This window comes from Heteronotia binoei, chromosome 1 (genome assembly GCF_032191835.1).
Source record: "Heteronotia binoei isolate CCM8104 ecotype False Entrance Well chromosome 1, APGP_CSIRO_Hbin_v1, whole genome shotgun sequence".
Lineage (NCBI taxonomy): Eukaryota > Metazoa > Chordata > Lepidosauria > Squamata > Gekkonidae > Heteronotia > Heteronotia binoei.
This window is the reverse complement of record NC_083223.1, coordinates 201,688,645-201,711,792: the sequence shown is the minus strand read 5'-3', so window position 1 is coordinate 201,711,792 and position 23,148 is coordinate 201,688,645. Positions and strand designations below refer to the sequence as shown.

General features: G+C 45.0%; 1 protein-coding gene across 3 annotated transcripts in view; it reads left to right on the top strand.

Annotated features, from left to right (window-relative positions):
* SPATA17 (spermatogenesis associated 17) overlaps nucleotides 1–23,148 on the top strand; it is a 236,750-nt gene that overhangs the window by 34,387 nt on the left and 179,215 nt on the right. For all 3 annotated transcript variants that reach the window (XM_060246683.1, XM_060246692.1, XM_060246674.1), the window contains one exon: nucleotides 5,439–5,542. In XM_060246683.1, coding sequence (XP_060102666.1) covers nucleotides 5,439–5,542 — 104 coding nt within the window. The remainder of the gene's footprint in view (nucleotides 1–5,438; nucleotides 5,543–23,148) is intronic.

Genomic DNA, 23,148 nt, shown 5'->3' with positions numbered 1-23,148 from the left:
ACTCCATGACTCTCAAGCTTTCTAAGGAGCCTTTGATGAGGAACTTTATCAAAAGCTTTCTGGAAGTCAAGGTAAACAACATCTATCGGGTCTCCTTTGTCCACATGTTTGTTCACCCCCTCAAAGAAATGTAACAGATCTTCCCTTGCAGAATCCATGCTGAGTCTTCCTCAATAACCCGTGTTCATCAATGTGCCTACTCATTCTGTCCTTGATAATGGTTTCTACCAACTTTCCCGGTATTGAAGTCAGACTGACTGGCCTGTAATTTCCCAGATCTCCTCTGGAACCCTTTTTAAAGATGGGGGTGACATTTGCTACCTTCCAGTCCTCAGGAACGGAGGCAGATTTCAATGAAAGATTACAGGTTTTTGTTAGAAGATCCACAAGTTCAACTTGGAGTTCTTTCAGAACTCTCGGATGTATGCCATCCGGACCCGGTGACTTATTAGTTTTTAATTTGTCTATCTGTTGTAGCACCTCCTCTTTTGTCACCTCAATCTGACTCAGGTCTTTCAACACCTCTTCCAAAATTAGTGGTTCTGGGGCGGGCAAAAAGTTCTCGTCTTCCACAGTGAAGACGGAGGCAAAAAATTCATTCAGCTTCTCAGCCATTTCCCTATCCTCCTTCAGTAATCCTTTTACCCCATGGTCTTCCAGGGGCCCCACTGCCTCCCTGGCTGGTTTCCTACTTCTAATATATTTGAAAAAAAATTTATTGTTGGTCTTTATGTTTTTTGCAATATGCTCCTCATAGTCCCTTTTTGCCTGCCTGATCACAGTCTTGCATTTGATTTGCCACAGCCTGTGTTCCCTTTTACTAATCTCACTTGGACTGGTTTTCCACCGCTTAAAGGAGTCCTTCTTACCTTTTACAGCTTCCATTACTTTGTTTGTTAACCATGCAGGCCTTTTCTTATGCCTGTTTGTGCCTTTCCTGACTTGTGGTATGTATTTTATCTGAGCTTCTAGGATTATAGTTTTAAATAGTGTCCAAGCTTCCCCAAGGGTTTTGACCGTATGTACCTTTCCTTTCAGTTTCCTCCTCACATGCCTCCTCATCTCAGTGTATTTACCCCTTTTAAAGTTAAACGTGGTTGTGGCGGTCTTTTTGGACAACTCCCTATTTATACAAACGGTGAAATCAATAACATTATGGTCACTGCTCCCAAGTGGCGCAATCACTTTTACATCTCTCACCAAGTCTTAGGCATTACTTAGGACCAAATCCAGGATCGCCCCACCCCTGGTAGGTTCTTAGACCATCTGCTCCATAGCACAGTCATTGAGAGCATCAAGAAACTCAATCTCTTTCTCTTGACCAGAAAACATATTGACCCAATCAATCTGCGGGTAGTTAAAATCACCTATTACGACACAGTTTTTACGTCTAGCCGCTATCTTTAATCCTTCCATCATATTATAATCCTCCTCTCTCTTTTGATTTGGTGGGCGATAACAAACTCCCATAGTTAAATTTCCTTTTGGGCCCTCTATTTCAACCCAAAGCATTTCTAAAAGTGAATCTAATTCTCTGACCTCAGTCTTACTGGACCGTATATCCTCTCTGACATACAGAGCCACCCCACCTCCAACCCTTTCCTCCCTATCCTTCCGATATAACTTATATCCAGGAATCACCGTGTCCCACTGATTCTCCTCATTCCACCAAGTTTCTGAAATTCCCACAATGTCTATGTTTTCTCCCAACACTAAACATTCCAATTCACCAATTTTACTTCGAACACTTCTAGCATTTGCGTACAAACATCTATAATTTCCCAGACAAGCTAGGCCCGCCACCTTCCTCCTGCCGCCTCGAGACTCTGGCAGACAGTCCATACTGTTTGTCACCTTCACAGTGGACAACTCTGGTCCGTTACCTGGTAGAAAAATAGCAGCCAACCCTTCATCTCTTTGAGACGAGTCCTCCCGAACCAGAGACATTTCATCTCCTGTCGGCTTTCCCCCAAGATTTAGTTTAAAAACTGCTCTGCCACCTTTTTGATTTTAAGATCCAGCTGCCTGGTTCCATCCGGGGACAAGTGGAGACCGTCTCTTTTGTACAGCTTCCACTTATTCCAGAAAGCATCCCAGTGCCTAACAAACAAACCCTTCCTCCTTACACCATCGTCTCATCCACACATTGAGACTTCTAATTTGTGCCTGTCTCTCCTGCCCTGCACGTGGAACAGGTAACACTTCCGAGAAGGCTACCTTGGAGTTCCTGGCCTTAAGTCTCCTGCCTAGCAGCCTAAATTTTTCCTCCAGGACCTCACGACTGCATTTCCCCACATCGTTGGTGCCAACATGCACCACGACCACAGGCTCCTCCCCAGCACTGTCTGTCAGCCTATCTACTACACGCGTAATGTCCGCTACCTTCACGCCAGGCAGGCAAGACACCATATGGTCAGTACGCGGTTTCGCCACCCAGCTGTCTACTTGCCTAAGGATCGAATCACCAACTACCACCCCCCCCCTCTTCCCCTGCTCAGGGATGGTTCCTTGGTGCGAAAGGATTCCCGCTCACCAACCGAAGAAGAGGTCCCTTCTGAGGGCGCATTCGCCTTATCCTCAGCACGGTGCCCTGTTCCCTCTCGACCCTCACGCTCTCTGGCAGCAACGGGGCTGCTACGTTCAGAGCAGGGCTCATCTAATATGCCCCCGAGAGTCTTCCCCAAGTGCCTAACTGACCGTCTCTGCTTCTCCAGGGCAGTCACCTCGGCCTCAAGGGTACGAACTCGTTCCCTGAGGACCAGGAGCTCCTTGCATCGAGCACACACCCAAGACTTCTGTCCTTTGGGCAGATAGTCATACATGTGACACTCAGTGCAAAACACTGGAAAGCCACCAACCCCCTGCTGGCATTCTATCTTCATGATATATATATATATATTGAAATATACAGTCCTCTTTAAATGCTGTTTGTTTAAGTGGCTCCCCTTCTGGAGGGTCAACTAACCTTACCTTAACTTACCTTATTGGGAACTTACCTTATTGGGAGAACAAGGAAATCAGGGATCTGGGTTCCTGGTCCTTAGGGAGCCCCCAGGCGAAGAGCCACAGGCCAAGAGCCTTTTAGCTCTCTTGCCCTTTGGCAAGGCGCAGCTTAAAATGCAAAGAGGGTGGAGCAGAGGCACTCCTCAGCAATCAGCAGCAATCACTCTCAATGTCTTTCACCTTTAGCCCAGTCAACCAAACAAAGAGCAGTTCCCCAGCTATCACAACTCAGAATTTTAGGCAGCCCCACAAACCTCAGAATGAAGTCCTTCAAAACTCAGAAATTCTCAGCAATTTCTCCAGCTGTCTCAGCCATCAGAGCTGCTCTTCTCCTCTCAGACCTCTGTAAGCTGCTTTGAAGGTGGCTGCTTTGAAGGGTGGACTCCATCGTATTGCACCATACTGAGGCCCTTTCCCTCCCCACACCCCACTCTCTGCTGGATCGACCCCCAAAGTCTCCAGGTATTTTCCAACACAGACCTGGCAACCCTAGATCCCATGTCTTATAGCTTCCCATTGGAATAGTAGGCCCATTAGCCCATTTCTGTCTTCTCAGGTTTTATCCAGTTCGTAGACTGTGGTAGAGTCTGGCCTTTTCTTGGTTGATACATTACTGTGGAAATCTCTGGGGAGGTAGTGTGTCAAAAGCTTTTTTGAAAATCCCCATCACTGTGGGTGGTACATATACATAATTCTTTTTTCCCCTTTCTCTGACAATTGGATTCTGTTGTTGAACCATGCATTTTCTCCATGGAAGATAAACCCTTTCCCTGCCTTAACGGCAGTTAAATGTTGTACCAACACTGCCATATTGTTAATCAGCACCTTTATAATCAGGATACAAAACAACATTTTGAAACCCTGGTTCAGGAGGAGTCTTAGTAACTGCATTTTTTTTTTTTTTTGCTAATAAACTGATGCCACCATATTCCCTCAGCAATTAAGGAGGTAAGAGGTAAGTCAGTCTGGGGACTGCAGGGACAGCATTTCCCTTATCACATTCCCCTCTTGATCCATGATTGAAGAAGATATTGGATTTATATCATGCCCTATACTCTGAATCTCAGAGTCTCAGAGCGGTCACAATCTCCTTTATCTTCCCCCCCACCACAGACACCCTGTGAGGTAGGTGGGACTGAGAGACCTCTCCCAAAAGCTACCCTTTCAAGGACAACTATGAGAGCTATGGCTGACCTAAGGCCATTCCAGCAGTTGCAAGTTGAGGAGTGGGGAATCAAACCTGGTTCTCCAAGATAAGAGTCCATGCACTTAACCACTATACCAAACTGGCTGATTGAGAAGGAGCTAGCATTGTATTTGCACTAATCTCCTGAGTCTCTTCTCTCTACATGATACTTGGTGCCCATCAAGACGTCTAATAGGTGAGTGCTGCATGACTTCTCTTTACAGAAGCCATATCAGCTCTTCTTCAGCATGGCTTGTTCATTTACAAGTAGAACAGCTCTAGCCTTAACATTTAGTACCTATTTATTCAGAACAAAAGGTAGGATGTTCCCTGAACAATTGTTTAAAACATTGATTTAAATTGGCTCCTTTCCAGCTGGAAAGAAGATAACTTTAATTATGAAGACTGATTTTAATGATGTTGCACATCATTGTTAACAATGTTGTGATTTCATGCTTGAGTTCCTTAAGAAACTTCAAGGGACTTTGAGTGCTTGCGTTGCCCTCTCATCAACTAGGGGAGATTAAGCACATAAGAAATAAAAAAGTATTACAAAAGCCAAGCTAGTAGCTTCTCCTTCCTTGTGAGAATGGCTTAGCTCTGTCTCAGGAATGCAAGGGAAGCTGGGACAGGTTACAAGTGTTAATGTTGGATTTTAGGCATTTTTGGATGATTTTCTGTGTAGTAACACATAGCCCAGCTACAAAGTTAAAAATTAACAGCATCTGAAATGCAGAAACATTCCAATTCTAACGTCTGGCAGAAAATTATGGTATGTAGTGTTCTGTGATCAGCTTTAACTATGCTGTGATTATAACTTTGCTCGTAACTTGGTTTTGACTAAAAACTTGTTTATGGCTTCTCTTGATACACTTTCAGTGATGGACAATGTATCTTGATTGAGTGAATTGACATAATGCTTGAGTACTGCAGAAGTGTGCCACATTTTACTATCCTTGTCCCAGATGAAATATCATATGTAACTAATGTCAATGTCAAACGTGTAATCAATGTCAGCAGACATTTAGCCTTTTTTTCCTTTTTCTCATACATGTACATGTATTAACATATTATAATATTACCAAGTATTAATAGAAAGCAAATATGTGTCCGGACTTCTTGTAATTTTTTTTTTAAAGGGGCACTTCGTCTCAGGAAATAGACTTGTTCTTTATATGAATGTCTGACAAAGTTCTCTCTATTGCAAGGAAGATACTAAAGCAAATATATGTGCCTCCCCCCCCCACAGATTCAAAAAAGATGGCGAGGCTATTACATCCGAAAATATATCCATAATTATTATGCCTTGAAGAAGTACCTGGAAGCTATTTCTTTGAATAATGAGATGGTCAGGTAAAGATAAAAAAACTGAGCTGCAAAACTTTCTATTTTTTCTTTTAAAAATTTCTGAATAGTTTATGGTGCTAATTAAATTATTCCTTTATGGAAAGAATTGACTCTATTACCCAATATATAACGTGCATTTCTTTTCTCCACTAGGTTAGCATATGGTACCAAATTATGGTTCTCATTTATATCAGTATATCTTTAGATATGATTCTTTTGAATTCATTGGAATGAATCCAGTACTAATAAATTCCATTTTGTTGGATGTGTAGTTCCATCCACATGTGCAGAAGACTTCATTGTCCACTGACTTCACTGGATTTAGAACAGTGTATCTCTGTTTAGGATTGCACTATAAGACCACTATTGTAGCCTCTCTTGGGTTCTCTCTCAGATAAAGAAAGCTGAGAAGTCCTGGTTCCATCTTCTGGGACTGTATAAGCAGTACCTGCTGGGGTCAAAGCTGTCCTGGCAAAGGTCTGGGGATTGGTTGGGAAAGCATAGTGCCACCATTGCCCACTATGAGTGCTTCCCCTCACTGGATGAGATTATTTATAGTCATCCAGCCCAGGATTAGATTTAGTTTGATCTATTTATACTGAGTTGGCCTAGTGTGTTCAAATCCATTTATAAAATTCACACACACCTCTTCTGCGACCTCTCTCTCCTTTGGGTTTCCAGGTCCAGTCCATCAGATATTCAATTTATTTTACTTACTTACATTATTTATAGTACTCCTTTCTCACTGGGACCCAAGGTGGATATTTAAAAGTTGCATAGAAGAAGGAACTGCGTTAGATTTGAGTCTAGCTCCAACCAGCTTTTTTACTGGTAAGAAAGGAAGGGGTTCTCTTTGATTACTCTAAAAGGTAATGCTGAGAATTTTGTGACCTGCATATACAAAAGCCGTATAGGATGGGGCTGTAGTTTGGAGAGGAATTAGGTGAAAGAGCTGACTGATACCAACCCATGGTATGCCATCATGGTATTTAGGAGAAGTCTTTATTTGCCAGATGTTTCCTTTCTAAATAACTCCTCAATTGCAGACAAATTGTCAAGCTGTAAAAATGTTGCTTTGCGCACTAAGTAAGCCAGGATGCATACTTTGTTTAAAACTAGTATGTGTGTGCATTATAATAATGACTTTTGTATGTTTTCATTTTCTGGATTAATAAAACAGTAAAAAGTAATTTTGAAACACATCAGCACATAACATTCACCATTCCTGTTAAAATAAGTACATAAGACCTGCAAGCTAATATATTTCTGGCTAGCCTTTCTGTCATTATTTTTATGTAACACATATGTAAGATTATGTTTTCATAGCAAGACTGGGCCTGTTACAAAGATAAATTGGTTTGATTAATTTAAAGGCTGAGTTTGCACCTGCAAGACATGTACTCTTGTAACCGATAGCCCCATATGCAAAAACTGCCCCAGGTTATAAACAAGAAAATGATATCATGAAATTAAAAACTAGCCACAGAGATACAGATTGGCAGCATTAATAAAACATTATAAAACTGATATTTAGTGAAACCTACAGCATACAGAGATTTCCTTCTTTTACTTCTACTTTTCAGAAGTAACTGTTATTTAATGTTTTGCAATATTAAAGATAGCATGTAATCAACTGAGAAAATGAGCTAATTTCAGGAATATATTGAGTTCATTAGACACATTCTTTAATCAGTTATATGCAAACCCTTTGCTATTGCTCTGGTCTTTAAACTTAATTTGAAATAGATCTCACTGGAGGCTCTTTAAACTGAATTCAAAATTGCAAACAAAAGATTGCCTACCCTACTGTATTTTTCTCAGAATGCTGGTATGTGTGTGGGGGAGAAGAGGGAATAACAGACCTCAAAATCTACCTGCTGATTGTTCCCTGCAAATCCCTCCCGTTTCCCCAGCTAGTTTTAAACCTCGTCCCCCCAGCTGGGGGAAGAAAAAGTCAGGAGTATGCATTTTCAGAGAAGAATCAACGGGGACAAGAAAAATTAGACATTCTGGTTTTGATTTGATTTATTAGATTTATATCCTGCCCTCCCCGCCGAAGCAGGCTCAGGGGAGCTACATCCTTCCATTCATGACATCTCACCGAAGGTGGTTTGGGATCCTGTTCTGTCTGAATTATTGTATAGTTCTACCCTTTGTTTGATCTGAAATGAAGCAAGCTGAGGACAAGTCATGGAACTGCCATTCTTGTACAGTAATTATCCCAACTTTAACCCAGGTACATTGTAAAACTTCCAGTTCAGATCCAAAAGGGTAATTAGCCACTCAAATCTACTGCTACCACTGTGCTAATTCTTTTCTTTTTTAATCCAGTAAGAAGGAAGAATGAGTTGGGGATAAGACTGAGTAGAAGTTCTGGCTAGCTTTTCCCACAATGTCACTGATTGTCTATATTTCCTCCTGACAGATGATAGCTGCCCTTGATTCAATGCTAACACAATCCGAACCACCTTTGACTCTTGTGAAGAACTCATTAATTTCTGTTCTTCTCTATCATATAGTCCACTTCTCATACCTAACCCCCACATGTCCAGGGCAAATGTAGAGATCTTTTAGGGGCTGTTGATGTCCCAGTCACCATCTAAATGTCAAGGAGAGGCCCATCCCTTCTATATGGATAATGCGCAGGGCAGCTCAGGGACAGTAATCCACTTGAATGTGGGAAAGCTTTTTGTCAGTATCTGGATGTGGTCTTGGGTGACTATGTTAGGCACAAACCTGGCCCAGGCCCTTGTAGATTCATCACCAGGTACAATCAGGCCCTGGACCACAAAGCCACAAAAGCCTGTAAGATCATTTCCCAAGAGATGAGGTAAGGAGAAGAATGTACAGCTAGCAAGCAATTAAACTGAATTAAAATCAAAGCATTATTGGATTCACACAGAAATTAGAGCATCATTCATGAACACATACAAACCAAAAGGTATTAAGATTTCCTAGGACAGAGAGTCTATAGGTGAAAAAGGACTCTCCCCAATCTTCCTGTCCCTTTACTCATTACTCATGCTCATGGCACGTCACATCATTTTTTGAACTAACTCTTCCTTCTGGGAGTTGGAGGAAGTCTGGCTACTTGGTTTCAGCCACTCTTCCCTTCAACTGGTCAAACAACTGCTTCCTCATGTGACCTTATGGCCTTCTTCGGATCACCCAGCTGACTGTTTCTTCATGGTGTCTCCTTTCAGGTGGGAACCAAGGGCAGTGTTTCATAAACCAGAGTAGAGGTTGCCAGTGCATGCTCTGTTTGCAATGGGAACACAGGGGGCCAAGAGAAGTGAGCTGCAAGTTAACTGGGTCTTCTGTGCCCTGGAATCTGCAATAAGAACTTTCTTCGGAGCTTTCAGATGCACTAGCTTTCATTCTCTTTAACACTAATATTTGTGCACAGAAAGGAATGCATGCTAAAATATAGTAAAACAAAGGCTAAACATACACTAATCATAAAGTTTACATATATATCATAAGATTTTTTTAAGAGGCACTTTTTAACTTGATCCAATAAACCATGCATTCCATTGCTTAACTGTTCTATAGGACACTGCAAGATGGAAGTGGAATAAATGGAGAATGTAGCTTTCAATTTTATCTCTTACAACTCTGTCAAAAACAAAATATCCCTCTCTAAACGGTCAGAAATTGGAGATGAGGCTGGTTGCAGTCTGGGTTGAACATAAACTGGAACTAAAGCTAGCTCTGGAACCAGGAAGTAGAGTGCAGCAAACCAGAAGGTGTGCTTTGTTGACCAGAAGGGTTGCCAACCTCCAGGTAGGGCCTGGAGCTCTCCCAGAATTACAGCTGATCCCCAGACTACAGAGATCAGTTTCCCCAGAGAACATGGCTGCTTTGGAGGATAGATGCTATGGCATTATATCTTGCTGAGGTCTTTCTTTTCCCTTCGCAGGTTCCATCCCCAAATCTCCAGATTTTCACAACCCTATAACCAAATATGGTCTGACCAGTCTAGAGACCTCTTACCACTTGACTCTCTGCTATGAATGGGCACAAACTGAAAAATGAACTGTGGTTCAAGCATGAGCCAGGCCAGTTCGTGGTTTGTTTCAAACTGGTTTGTTTGGTCACGTCATTGATTGTTAGCCGCCCTGAGTCCGCTTGTGGAGAGGGTGGGATAGAAATTGAATGGAATAAATAAATAATTCCTGAACCCAAAAATGAATCTGGAATGGGAAACCTTTTTTCCATGGAGATTCAGGTTTGTTTTTGCGGCCCATTTTCCAGACAGTCTGGCACTGATTCAATCAATTCCTAGGCAACACTGGGAGCGGACTCGTGGAGAGCCCTAGAAATGCCCAAAGCAGTTGCCCATAGCTTGATTGGCAGCTCTGGAAGCCAACCACAAAGCTCTGCTCTATGGAAGCAGTATAATACCACAGCTGTTTTCACTGTGTAGCATGAAAAGAGAAGAGTTAGTTGTCATGAGAGCAGAAGGAGAATTGTTTGCTGTGTGGCTAATTTAGGAGAGGCTTTGAGGGACTCATTTTTTCCACAGTCAGTGGGACAATTCTTTAAACACCTCTCCTGGCTGAGAAGATGTTCCTTGCTGTAGTTTCAGGGACTGAACCTGAAGCTAGAATTGAAACTGAGCTTTACTATGGGCACCTGCTTTGGGGGACTATAATTTGGACATCTCAAATTAAACTTTTGCTAGCAGGTGGAGGAGAGCCTGCTGAAGATTCCTGGTAAGTTTGGCATCTCTAACTTGTAAGGGGGCTGTTCTACCATTTCCCAAACCAAACAAACCAGTTCAAGAAAGTGGTGGTTCCTGTAAGTTCATGGTTTGTTTGGTTTGTGCAATCAAACAAAGCACCAACCAACACAAACCACCATTTTTCCAGTTCATTCCCACCCCTACTCTCTACACCACGGGTATCAAGTGTGTGGCCCGTTGGCTGAATCAGGCCCCTGGAGGGCTCCTATCAGGCCCATAAGCAAGTCTGCTTTCTTCTTCCTCTCTCTTGCTTCTTTCTGTGTCACAGCTTGCTTTGCCAGGATTTCTCAACTGTACAGAAGCTACGAAGCAAAGCTTCTATTTTCCCCATTAGCTGAGGCTCCTGTCTTGGGGAGGGGGGTTGGGAGAGCTTGCTTTGATACAATATTGCAAGAATGCTAATACTTTAAGCATGTTTTATTTTAGTCTCTTTTTTTTAACAACCTTTACTTGTGTTTGTCTGTGTCCATTATGAAGTTTATATCTCCACTACTTGGCATTACATTTTATGACACACATGGCCCAGCCTGACAAGGTCTCATTTATGTCAGATCCAGCCCTCATAACACCCCTGCTCTACACTTTTGTTCTTGAACATAGATCTGGGGCCTAAGCATACACATTACAGGGTATCTTAGTAGACCAAATTCTGTCATTTTCTTTATGTTGTTGTTGTTTTTATGGGATATAGAAGAATGGAATGGGGGGATGCCACAAATTCCCAGTAGATGCAACGGTTTGAGGCTATGACAATAATTGATTTGATTGGAGTCCAACTGGATTCCTGTGAATGGCTATCCAGGAAAACTGCCTTAGATAACTGCAAGGGCAAAGCAATACTCTTCCAACACAGCTATCCAGCCCAAAGAGGTTATGAGAAGGCAGTGGCTGTGTATACTTGACCAGGAACTACTGCTCTTAACCTTGAGAATGGAATACTGCAACAAATTATGTCTTTACTTACTGGGTGAGAAGATGGATGCCTGTCTTGATAAACATGGATAAATGAGAGCACATGGCAGCCATATTCTGGGATTTCCACTAGGTTTCTTTTATCTTAAAGACACAGTTTAGAGGACTAGCTGCATATAACTCTGCTTCAAAAACTGGGGAGCTGATTGCTGATATTTTTATCAAACATTTATAAGGAAAAGATGAAACATTTTTCAAATAGTGAAGGAGCAGTTATGAGCAGCACTTTGACTTCTGAAATGCCTTTATTAAGATCCCTTATGGACGTCAGTGTCTTCTGCAGATTGATTCTGTTAAAATTCAATCCTCAGTGTGCATCACACTTTTATACAGTCCCAATTGCAACAGATTTCACAGTTGTCATCTATATCTAAAGGGGGATCTTAACTGTAAAGAAAGTAAAAAAGAAGGAAAAGGTGCAATTTCATTAAGCTCTAACATATCATTGGCTGTCAGGCTGGCCTTGTTATGCTGTCCATCCTCATTTAACTATCCCACAACATCTCTTAATGAAGTTAAGCCCCAAGTTCACTCCAATAATTCTGTGGCAAGAGTTTGGGCAATGTAACAATTCATCACTTGTCAGGAAGGCACTTTTAGTTTATACATTTAATAAGGGCATCTTCTAGCTTGGTTAATTAGAAGCGAACAGTTTGCATATTTACTAAATGTGGAGTGTCATTGCCACCACGGCCTATTGCCTACATGAATTATTTCTCTATCTGCAATAAACAGCTGGGTAATTATTACTGCCATAATCAGATAAATTCCCTCTGTAAGGCTTTTCTTACATGGCAATTCTTTGAACTCATCCAAAGCTGAACAAAATTTATGAACTCCAGCAGCCAGGCCACTTTTTCATAGTATATTGTCCCTATTTCAAGGACACATACAGTATCATAAATATTGTGTAAATTAGGAGGATAAATATTATTATTTTAAGATTATATATTAATAAACTAATTTTTTTCAACATATAGTTCTTGGGTTTTAAGTAATTAAAGGATGGTTCTGTTTTTATCTAATCATAGATAGTTGACAGGCCACCTATAGTCCAGAGTGAAGAAGACAAACTTTGAGACTGGAAGTAAAACTGAAACGTAGAGAAAAATATGGGGGGGGGGTATTGTCTTTGTTAATATTAGTAGCTCTGTAACTTTAATGCTGTCATAGGCATTACCTAAATTTTTAGATGGAATCATTTTAGCAGATGATTAAAAACTATATTTAGTTTCATATATTGTTTTCTAATCACTGTTTTAAAATAATACTTTTTTTGTATATGCTGATGGCTTCCATGATAATAATTCCAGAAGAATAGTTCTGTAGTCTGTTGCAGCCAAAAATAGGCAGGATCCTTGTGGCATATTAAAGATTAAAGGTAAAGGTCTCCTGTGCAAGCACCAGTCGTTTTCAACTCTGGGGTGATGTTGCTTTTCACAATGTTTTCACGGCAGACCTTTTACAGGGTGGTTTTGCCATTGCCTTCCCCAGTCATCTACACTTTCCCGCCAGCAAGCTGGGTACTCATTTTACCGACCTCGGAAGGATGGAAGGCTGAGTCAACCTGGAGCTGGCTACCTGAACCCAGCTTCCACTGGAATCAAACTCAGGTTGTGAGCAGTGGGCTCTGACTGCAGTACTGCAGTTTTACCACTCTGCGCCACGGGGCTCTTATATTAAAGATTACCAACATTTTATTCCATTGTAAACTTTTTAGACTAGAGCCCATTTTTATCTGCTGAGTAAAAAATGGTTAAACCTTTATGGTATCACTATGAATAAGGCCTGTTGTGGAGAAAAAAATACAACGGGCTCTAGAAAGAGGCTCTGGGTGAGTGTCCCTCACTCTTGTTGTCTTCCCACCCACCCAAGTGAAGGCATTCACTCTCTCACCGCCTCAAGGGGAGCTGATCTCTGCCATCTGGAGAACAGTTGTAATACTGAGTGATCTCCAGCCCTCACCTGAAGATGAACAGTAGCAAGCACAGAGTTTTCTCCAAGTGTAGTGCTGTGTGGCTGTTGCTTGGGTGAGTTGATAAGTGGGAGAAGCCTCTTTGACAAAAGACTGGATCAGAAACTGATAAATGCGTATCCCCGTCAGAGGTTTTCATGCACCCACTTCTTTATATTTTTTCAAGAATTGAAGCCTTAATTTTGGCCGGATTACATTGTTTATGAAATCATCTATCAACAAATAAGATCGATATTGACCACAGGACTGTTGGGACCGCACTAGCACTTTAATCCTCCGCAAGGGAGGCAGTAGGATCATTGTGTTAAACTTTTGGAAGTTGACTGAAGGAATGACGTACTCTAGGAAAATGATGTGAACTAATGAACTGTTTATAATGATTTATAAGTGATGTTCTCCGCTGGTCCCTGGGAGTGGGACGGTCCGAAACTGTTGGGAGTAGGCTCCTCCTCCGGAAACAGGGTCGTTGATCGTTTGATCCGGCCTGGGGGAGGGGCCTCTCCATTGGAAACTCTCCAGTCCAAACAGCCCTGCTATGAGACAGGACGTGTTTGTCGTACATTGGAGCTCAGTGATCCGCAGAACGAGGTCTCCTTGTGAGAAAGTCTCTGCCACCTGGATTCTTCAGCCGCAACGGCAGCGGGCAGAGCATTTCACCGCCAGTGTTGGGTCTTACCCAACAAAGGCAGCACAACTGGGGACTGCCGCGGAGAGCGAGGTTGCCCCTCCTATGCCTGTTGAGGTGGGGGGGGGAGAGCGGCAAGTCCAACTTTGCGGTCCCACGCAGTACCGATGGGCGTAGTGCAGACGACTGAAATCCAGCGCGGCCGAGAGCAGGAAAACTCTTGGTGGTTCACTCAGACAGTGTGTCTACTCGAGAGGAGGTGGTAAGCTGCCTGAGGGAGAGTGGGAAAGCTTTTTGTGATGCGCAGACTATTTTTTGCCTGGGACGGGCTCCGCTGGGATCAGGGAAGCACACCCGGTATCTTACAGCAGTTTCTCAGGACCCTGCCTGAACGGGGGTGGGGAAAGGCTTATGCCGTAGCAGGCCTCTCTAACTCAGGCGCGGTTAGCGTGGCCTGGGGGGGGCGGTTCCTTGCTACGCAGAAAGGGTCGCCATTTCAGGCAGTTAGCCTGGTAACGGAGGCTTCTCTCCCCTTTCACTTTCGTTTCAGCCTTCTGCTGTAGCTGAGATGGCGGACGGATGGGGACAGACGAGTGAGACAAGCTTAACTTACTCACTTGGTTAAAAAGAGAAGTGAGCAAGGAGTTTGCCCCTGCCCAAGGCTCTACTTTGCCTCCTCACCCCCAGAAAAGGAAGAGACAAACAAGTATGAGCCTGGACTCTCCCTTTGATAGTTCTTAGGAGGAAGAGGAGCCTGACTCTTCAGTATACTCCTCTGCAAAAGAGGAAGGGGAACTCTCTGAGGAGGAGGGCGCTACTCCTTCAGTGCAATCTAGGAGTTTTCCAGTAGAATATTTTTCTAAACTCCTCCCTAAGGTCCTCAGGGAACTGGATTTTACTGCCATACCCAGAGAGAAGGCAGAATTGGACCCTGACCTGCCTGCAGGCTCAGGAAAGCTGATGCCCAAAGGAACTTTTGGCTCAGGACTTGGGGGGCGGATGCAGCTGCACAGGCTAAACTGGCAGCTGTACCATTCAAAGGTGTTAGTCTCTTTGGGGACAAACTGAAACGCTTCCTGATTGAGGGGAAGGACAAGAAGAAAGTCTTGCCTTCTAAGAGGAAGGATTTTAAGCTTAAAAAATCCTTCCAGCCCTTTCGGGACTCCAAAAAATTCTCTCAGCCTTCAGGTTTTAAGCCTTTCCGAGGGAAGTGGCAGTCTCACAGTCAGGATGCTAAATCCTTTTCTAGCCTAAGCGACAAGGGAAGCAAAAGTGACTCCAAAAAGGGAGGGTCACAATGACTATGCCAGAAGTCCAGAGCTGCTTCCTATCAGGGGGCAGCTACAGTTTTATACAGACCAATGGTGATAGACTCTGTATCCAAGGGCTATGCATTAGAACTGGAATCTTTCCCACGTCAGAGGTTTCGTTCAGTGCCGAGAAACGAGATCCGACCATACACCAGGGGATGTTATGCCCATCCAACATCTTCTGGACATGGCTATAGAACCCATACCTGTGACTCAGAGGGATTAAGGGGTGTATTCCAGATGCCAAAGAAGAATGGTGATGTCCGGGCCATTCTAGACTTAAACTGGGTAAATCGATTTGTGACAACCAAAAAGTTTCGGATGGAGACGTTGCGTTCCATTCTGTTGGCAGTTCAAGAACAAATATACCTGACATCCATCGATCTGTCCGAGGCATATTTGCATGTCCCCATTCGACCAAGTCACAAACGGTTCCTCAGGTTTGCGTGCAACCGGGAAGCACTTCCAGTACCAGGCTTTGCCTTTTGGGCTCAAGTCTTCCCCGCGAGTGTTTACAAAGATCCTAGTGGTTTTGGTAGCTCATTTACAGATGGGGGGCGTGGCTCTTCATCCGTATCTGGACAATCCCTTGGTCAGGGCCCCTTTCTTCCAGCAGGGCCTGGAGGACACCAATCGGACTATTCACATACTGCAGGACCATGGTTTCATGGTCAACAGGACAAAGAGCAACCTTACTCCAATGCAAGAGATAGTGCATCTGGGTGTCCTGATCAATACTGAGAGGCACAAAGTGTTTTGTCAGAAGTACGACAGGTGAACCTCAGATCCTTGTTGGAGGAGGTATTGTCCCTGAATCGGGTGCCTGTGATGACTCCAGCAAAGCTTTTAGGGGTTCTGGTGTCGTGCCAGGATGTACTGTCTTGGGCGCATTTCCACCTACGGCCCTTCCAATGCTTCCTGATACCTTATCAGCAGGTGATTGCTCGCAAGCTGCACAAGCTAGTGTTTCTTCCACCGGAGCTGCGGACACAACTTCAGTGGTGGCTGGAACCATCCCGTTTTCAGCAAGGAGTGTCAATGAAGGAGCCACAGAGGATAGTGGTAACTACAGACTCCAGCCTATCTGGCTGGGGAGCGCATTCTCAAGGGATGATTCAGGGTTAGTGGTCCCTGATGGAGTCCCGACAGAGCATCAAACTGCTGGAGTTAAGACCGATTCATCTGGGGTTGTTACATTTCAGACGACACTGCAGGGGAGTCACGTGTTAGTGAAGACAGACAACATGACAGCCAAAGCTTATGCCAACCGGCAAGGCGGGACCAGAATCAGGAAGCTGTGCAGCGAAGCCAACAGCTTACTGCATTGGGCAGAGAAGTATCTGTTATCCATAAAGGCGCTTCATGTAGCCGGGAAGGACAACGGGCTGGGAGATTGGCTCAGCAGACAGAGGCTGGATCAGATGGAATGGTCACTGGACAAGGCGGTGTTCCAGTCTCTTAAGTGCAGATAGGGCAGAGTGACCATGGATTTGTTTGCAACCGTGGAAAATCGTCAAGTGCGACGTTTTTTTGCCAAACAGAAGGACAATCAGGCGGAGGGCATAGGCGCTCTCCACTGCGACTGGCTGAACGGTCTTCTGTACGCCTTCCCACCACTGCAGCTGATTCCCTGGTTGGTTCACAAACAGTGGAGCTGGTTCTGGTTGCTCCCTTCTGGTCACAACGGGGCTGTCTCCAGAGAAGCCTAGGCGTCTCCCAGCATTCGAGACATTGCTGAGACGAGGGGCAGTTAGCCGTCCTCAGCCGGACATGTTACAGTTAACTGCGTGGAGGTTGAGCGGTCGCAGTTAGTTAAGTTGGGGTTGACAAATCTGTGATTGTCACTATGTTGGCATCCAGAAAATGTTCTACCACTCGGGTATATAATAACACTTGCTGTGTCTTTTCCAGCTGGTGTGTGAAAAGGGGTTGGGATCCCTTTAAAGTTACCAGTTTGGAAGCTTCACGGTAAGAGCTTCTAATCTTCCGTTATTAATTGAATTGTTGTTATTATGATTTAGTAGATACTGTAGAGAGTAGTGTCATGTGTATTTTCTGTATAGTGACTACTAAAATTTTCTATGAAATTATCATTGCTTCCGCTTTTTGAATTTTTGTTTAAGTATTTTTAGTAATAATTAAGTACCTTTTTAGTAATATCACATTGTATTTCATGAATTTCCACAGTTGCTTCCTGTTTGCTACTAACCCTTACTGTGGTTCTCTAGTTTTCTCACCTGGAGATTGGCAACACTTGGAGGAAAGGCCTCTCCCTCAGAGGCCTGTAGTGACATCTTAGGAATTCTCCAACAACTACTAAAGGCCTCTGGGTTAATGCCCTCCAGCCTTGCTGTCTTCCCACTCACCCAAGTGAAGGCATTCACTCTGTTCCCCACCTCCAGGGGAGCTGATGGTCTGTTATCTGGAAAGTAGTTCTGAGTGATCTCCAGCCCTCACCTGGAGATTAGCGAAACTATAGGATCTTAGCGTACAGCTGTGTAAATAAAACAACCGCTAAGAGACACCATAAATTTTAAACAACAAAACAGTGTAATGTAAAGGTCAGTGGTGTCCTGACAGAGCTTGCACATAGAACTTCAAATAGACAAGAGCATGTAGCAAGAAGACATTAACGGAAGACTGTTGAAAAGCAGATCTTCTTCGTGGTCTCTGTGCATCACACCCTTGGGATTCCAGGTGCCTGCGCTGGCTCCAACCAGTACTGAAAAGTTCTATAGTATATCTTTATGTCTCGACCACTGGGCATGCCCACAGAAACAACCGCGCATGCCCAGTAGGCGGGGCAGCAAGATCCCGCCATTTTTTTTCTGACTGTCGTGCTGTTTGGACCTACCTTTGGCTCTCCGGTTGCTGTTAGAATTATTAGCTCATTCATCATTCCTTGTTGTGTTCCAGTTCCTCTTCTGTGTTTTCTCTTCGTCGTGTTCTACAAAAAAAAAAAGTTATCCTCGTGTCTCCGTGAGTCCGGGCTTTAGCCCCCCCCCCCCCCCACATACACTCTTTCTTTCTTTTCCACCGGCGGGCACTCAGCCTCCAGTCAGTAGGACTTACGTCTATGTGGGGTTTTTTCAAAAGTTGCCTCAAGTGTGGCAGCAAACTCGCCCCGACCAACGGTCACTCCCTTTGCCTGCTTTGTTTGGGAGAGGGGCAACACACTGATTCGTGTGGTCACTGCTTAAAATTTAGTAAGCAAACCAGGAAAAACTGAGCCACGAGGCTCTGGGTGGCATTGCTTCAATCGGCTCTAGCTCCTCAGCCAATGGAACACGTTTCAACACCGGGGTCTTCAGACCAATTGGCATCAACTTCCACCCCGATGACAGCCAAGACGCCGCCTGCCCAGAAGGCCTATCTGACATCGACTCCGAAGACAAAAACGCTCTCTAAAGCTTCAACTGCTTCGCCTAAACGCAAGTGAGAGAAGGAACACAAGGGTTCAAAAAAGCAAAAATCATCTGCGGTGAGGGAGAACGCCTCCCCGACTTCATCGGAGGCCTCCCTCGAAAGGGTTCGGCTGATGCTGTCTACAACGCTTCCTGATCTTTCACCACTGAGATTGGTCCCTCCCAAGATCATGGCCTCTCCACGCCAAAAGGATCCCACGCCCCGTAGGTCCCCTTCGCCATCGGCTCACGTCTCTGACGTGGAGCAGATCGATCTCACACAGCAATCCTCGGGATCGGCGCGTGGGAGCAAAGATGATTCCTCGTCTCAGAGAGAAATTCGTCGAGAGAAACCAAGCTCTCTGGACCGATGTGATGACGACAGGTACCAGAGGTACCATGGTGCCCTTCCACCTGGGAACACAGACAGGGCTATCCCTTTCAGCCTTATTGTCTGCCTTATTCCTGGCATTACCCTTGGGACATGCCGGACTGGGATCGGTGTTTGGCTTACTACTCTGCTGATGGACACCGGGAGGACCCCAAATCGTCCAAACTGATATCGGCATTGGTATTGAAATGCCCAGCTACACCGATTCTTACTCAACCTAACCCATCTGAACCAGAATTCTCTGATGCCAAGGAGTCGGCTGACTCGATCAGCGCCGACTCTGATCAACATCATTCTGAGCCTATGCCATCAACGCCAGTAACTGACGATGCTCCAATTTCTCCCTCGGAAGATCTGAAATCCTATGGAGACTTAATTAAGCGCATGGAGACCTCTTTAGGTCTTTCACTTCAACAACCCCAGCCCGAGGTCGATGACTTGGTTTTCGACATCGTGCAGCGTGACGTTTCCACCGCTGTTGCCCTTCTCCTTACCAACGTCTTGTTGCAAACTGTCAAAGGATCCTGGGAGAAACCAGCCTCCCTTGCAGCTTCTACTAAATGTCTAGACCACATGTACAAGATTCAGGAAAAGGGAGCAGAATTCTTATTTAATCATCCTAAGCCCAACTCCCTGGTGATCACATCGTCGTCTAAGGGCAAGCATTGTGCATCCTCTCCTCTTGACAAAGAGGGAAAGAAGATTGATGCATTTGGTAGAAAGTTTTATGCCACTGCGTCCCTAGGAATCAAGACTACCAATTATCTGGCTAGCTTGGGTCGTTATCAGTTTGCTCTATGGGATCAGGTCTCTACTATCCTCCAGCATCTTCCGGAAGAACATCGCCGTTCCCTGCAGAAGATCCAGAAGGAAGGCATGTTGGTAGCGAAGCAGCAGCTCAACTCCTCGAAGCATGCAGCTGACACCTTTGGCAAAACACTGTTGTCTGCTGTCGCCCTCCGTAGACATGCATGGCTCAGGTCTACCACTTTCAATCATGATACGAGGTCTGCCATTGAGGACTTTCCATTCGACAATTCGGGCCTGTTCCATTCCGCAACTGATACCACCTTACAGGACCTGGATAAGAGCATAAAGGCTTCCTATACTTTGAGTGCTTCTTCCTCCACGCGTTCCTTCCGGCAGAAGCTATACTCCCGTCCATGGTCTCATAGCTCTCAGAGCCATTCCTCCCCTGATCAACCCTGGCAGAACAGATCCCATTCTCAACAAGGAAAGTCGTTCCTAGTGAAGCAGAAATTTCAAGGTCAATTTCAACAATCCCGTGCAAAACAACCTGCCAACCCCAAGCAGAGTCTTTGACTCCCCGTTGTTGCCCTACCGGACTTTCCTGCACTCACTGCCACCCCTGGAAACTCTTGGTTATCTCCCTTTTTCCATGCCTGGGAGAATATTACAATGGACTCCTGGGTTCTTACAATTATTGCTCAAGGGTATGCGATCGAGTTCCAAGAATCACCACCCATCCCACACGTCATCCCACCCCACCACCCTCAGAGGCCCTAAAGACCAAAGTCCAATCTCTCCTGGAGAAGGGAGCTATCGAACCTGACCCTCAAGCTCTTCACGGACATGGGTTCTACTCCCGTTATTTAATTGTTCCAAAGAAAGATGGGGGCCTTCGGCCTATTATGGACCTCCGGGGCTTGAACATTTGTATCGCTTGCAAAAAGTTCAGAATGACTACCTTGTTTCAAATCCTTTCACTGTTGGAGGAGAACTCTTGGATGGCCACCATCGACCTCAAGGACACATATATCCATCTGTCTATACGTCAGGGGCACTATCAATACCTCTGTTTTGCAGTGGGTGCAGACCACTACCAATATACCGCCCTTCCATTCGGCCTGTCCACGGCCCCCAAAGTTTTTACCAAGGTCATGGTGGTAGTGGCAGCTCATCTCCGCCTCTTAGGAGATCACTGTTTTCCCCTATATAGACGATTGGCTATTGGTGGCCAACTCCAGCTCCCTGCTGTTGTATCACATCCAGATAACGCTGCAGACACTAGCGTCGCTGGGCCTCTGCGTGAACCTCCCGAAATCCAATCTGGTTCCGTGCTAAAGAGTCCCTTTCATCGAGGCCCTCATCGACTCCACTGTCTGCAGAGCATTCCTCCCGGGTGCGAGGGCACAGACTTTATCAACTATGGCATGCCGCATTGGGGCCTTGGGAAGAGTCTCCAACCATTCCATACAAAGGCTGTTGGGGTTGATGGCAGCTACGACTGCGGTCATATCTCTTGCAAAGCTGCGTATGAGACCGCTCCAGTTATAGTTTCTTGGAGTGTTCAAACCGTCTCATCACTCGCCCGCACACATGCTCACGCTGCCACAGTCCGTCAGAAACTCCCTCCTTTGGTGGAAGAATCTTTCCAATCTTCTAGAAGGTGCTCCGTTTCGCCCTCCTCCTCCTACGGAGACCTTGACAACCGTTGCCTCTCTCCTGGGCTGGGGAGCCCACCTCAGAGGTCTAACTGTGGGAGCCACTTGGGACTCGCTACAATGGGCCAATCGCATCAACTTTTTGGAACTGATGGCAATTTGGTTTGCTCTTCAGTCCTTCCTCCCTCTAGTGAGAGGAAAATCCATCTCAATACTGACAGACAATACAACTGCTATGCCGTATCTCAATCGTCAGGGAGGCACAGTATCACGGAGGCTGTGTCGCCTTGCAATAAACATTTGGCTCTGGTGCCTGGATCAGGGGATATCCCTTTTTGCTGTTCACATTCCAGGAACCTTGAATGTCCAGGCAGATTATCTGAGCAGAGGGGGAGCACAGTTACACAAGTGAGAGTTGAACCCAGTTTATCTCCAAACTGTATTCCAAAGGTGGGGCCACTCAGAGATGGACGTTTTTGCCACATGTTAACCGCAAATATCATCACTTTTGTTCTCGGGGGGGGGGGTCTGGATCCTCTATTAGAGAGCAACGGCCTCCTTCTCGATTGGTTTCACAGTTTCCTGTACATGTTCCCACCCATCCCTCTGTTATCCAGGGTGCTGGTCAAGATAAAGAGGGAACAGCTGAGCTGTGGCCCCGACAGTTGTGGTTCTCCTTTACCTATCCCGAAGACAGGTTTATCATCTTCCAAAGGAGCTGGATCTCCTCTTCATCAACAAGGGATGGACGTACCATCATGACGTCCCTCACTTAAAACTGATGGCTTGGCTCATTGCTTAGCTTCTGTTTCTGATAGAATTGACTTTGTTTTGTTAAACAGCAGAAAGCCTTCCACCAGGAAGTCCTATAGCCTGAAATGGAAACGTTTCACTTCATTTGTTGTTTCTTCTCAGCTCTCTTTGGATCAGACTAGTCTTCACACAGTTTTTTTCATTTCTGTTACACTTGCTGGACTCTGTTCTATTATACTCCTCTTTCAAGGTTTACCTGGCATCGATATCTGCGCACCACGCCCCAATTGAGGGCTATACTGTGTTTTCTCACCCAGAAACTAAGCATTTCCTGAAGGGTCTTTTTCTTCTGCATCCACCGGGCTGTCATGTCGTCCCTGCATGTGATCTTTCCTTGGTTCTCAGAGGTCTTATGCATTGCCCTTTTGAACTGATGGCTTCATGTTCCCTTCATCTCCTTTCCTGGAAGGTGGCATTCTTGGTGGCAATCACGTCTGCTAAGAGGGTTGGGGAGCTCTCAGCCTTCAGATCAGACCCTCCGTACCTGCAGTTTCACGATCAAGGGGTCGTCATTGCTCCAGACATTTGTTTTTTGCCCAAGATGGTGTTGGAGTTCCATCTACATTCCGAGACTTTCTTTCCAGACTTTTTTCCTTCCCCGCAGGGCCAGGAACAAAGAGCTCTGCATACGCTTGATGTTAAGCGCGCTTTGTTGTTCTACCTTCATAGAACTAAGGAGTTTTGTTTAATGCCCAGCCTGTTTGTGTGCTATTCCGGTCCATCTAAGGGAAAGCGAGTCTCCTCCCAAAGACTGTCAAAATGGACTGCGGAGACTATTAAGTTGGCATATCTACAAGCCAAACGCCCTTTGCCGGGTCCTCCTAGAGCTCATTCTACCCGTGCGATGGCTACGTCCACTGCTTTCCTTAAGGGGGTGCCCCTTATCGACATCTGCAGAGCGGCTTCTTGGGCAACCCCAGATACCTTTGTGAAGCATTATGCCTTAGATGCATGTGTGACGGACCGCATGCGT